The 1,510-nt window shown below is 53.4% G+C and overlaps 1 protein-coding gene across 2 annotated transcripts in view; it reads left to right on the top strand.

Annotated features, from left to right (window-relative positions):
- TMEM39B (transmembrane protein 39B) overlaps positions 1 to 1,510 on the top strand; it is a 19,588-nt gene that overhangs the window by 11,757 nt on the left and 6,321 nt on the right. Inside the window, exon 2 of one of the 2 annotated variants that reach the window (XM_015649100.3) lies at positions 1,263 to 1,448. In XM_015649100.3, the coding sequence (XP_015504586.1) occupies positions 1,321 to 1,448 (128 nt within the window). In that variant the 5' untranslated portion in view covers positions 1,263 to 1,320. Of the gene's footprint in view, positions 1 to 1,262; positions 1,449 to 1,510 lie in introns of those variants that run through there. The other variant, XM_033519567.1, reaches the window with a different exon arrangement.

The raw sequence follows: 1,510 nt of genomic DNA, 5'->3' as shown, positions 1-1,510 counted from the left end.
CCCGAGCCCCTCAGAGCCCCGCGGGCTCGGGGAGCGCTCACAGAGCGCCCTCGGAGCCTTCCGTGGCGCTCCCGGGCGGGTCCTGAGTAGGCCGGTCGGGTTTTTAAAGCCCCCCAGGGTCCCGCTGCAGCCCCCCGGCCCTCTCAGCTTTTGTGCAGCCCCACTCGTGCCCCCAGATTTCTCTCTCACAGCTCCCTCAGAGCCCTGTGGTCCCCAGTGTTTTCCTGCAGCCCCCGTTTGTGTCCCACATTTCCCTTTTACAGCCCCTTTGACCCCAAGTTTTACCCCCAAATTTCCATTTACAGCCCCCGCTGTGCCCCCACATTTCCCATTTCCCTCTTGGAGCCTTCGTGGTTCCTTCCTGCACCTCTCCAAATTCCCCCCAGTCTGTGCCCTCACGGTTTTCACTGCTTCTTCAGAGCCTCCCTGGAGCTCCCAGAGCTTCAGCAGATCCCAAAAACGATCCCAGCAGCTCCCCAAAACAACATCCAGCTGTAGGAAGAGGTTTTTGGAGAACTCCCGAGCTCAGCATCAGCTTTAAAACTCCTTTGAGATCAGTTTCTAAACCTTCAGCACGTATCTTGTTGCTCCAGATGCAAATTCCCAAGCAGTGCAAGCTGGAAATGATCCACCAGGAAAAGAAATGTGCAGTCATTGATCTGCCCTGAGTTTCCATCACAGCTCAGATTTCTCTTGGAAATGGGGGTTTTTTATCACTTGTGTGGATTCTCCTGAGGTTAACAGCATCCAGAGAAAGTGTGAAAAACCTCGGGATGAGTTTTGTGTGTGGCAAACAAACACTGGAAAAGCTGAATTTGGGCTGACCCCATTGACCTCAGTGCCATCAAAACATGACACAAGTACCCTAAAAACGTGGTGTATTTTCCCATCTTAAAGAGTCAAAAAGAAAAGAATCATTTTAAAGAGCTGTAACCTTCAGTTCCAACACAAGATGATACCAAAATATCCCAATTTTCAGAATTACTGGGGCCAAATGTTGAGTTTCTGTGGAGTCTGGAAAACAGGGATGACACCACAGGGATGAATCCTTGTAAAGTAATGAATTCCCAGCACCTCAGCAAGGTTGGAGCTCCTTGGGGTTGCATCCATGGCCTGGGGAAATGTGGCAGACAGGGAAAAAACGTCTGGAGAAATTTGGATTATCCTGGAGCAATGGGGTGGTGATGGAGAAGCCTGGAACACTCAATAAGAAACAACAATTAAGAAATTATAATTAATACATGCTCAATGTCTCCCTGCAGTGGTGAGGGCTGAGCCCAGCCCACAGTGAGCAGCCAGGAATCCCCCAAACTCCTGGGAATGGCCGGGGGACGGCGGGGTCCCAACAGAACCTCCTACTGCCGGAACCCCCTGTGCGAGCCCGGAGCTGCCGGAGCCTCCGGACACTCCTCGGGCTCCTCCGTCACCGGCGTGCGCTCCCGGACCAGGTACGGGCACGGCCCGCCATCAGGGACAGCTGGGGGTGCCTCTGGTGTGGAGTGGGCTGGCT

Source organism: Parus major, chromosome 23, assembly GCF_001522545.3.
Source record: "Parus major isolate Abel chromosome 23, Parus_major1.1, whole genome shotgun sequence".
Lineage (NCBI taxonomy): Eukaryota > Metazoa > Chordata > Aves > Passeriformes > Paridae > Parus > Parus major.
The sequence above is the reverse complement of the archived record's forward strand: the minus strand, read 5'-3'. Positions and strand labels throughout refer to the sequence as shown.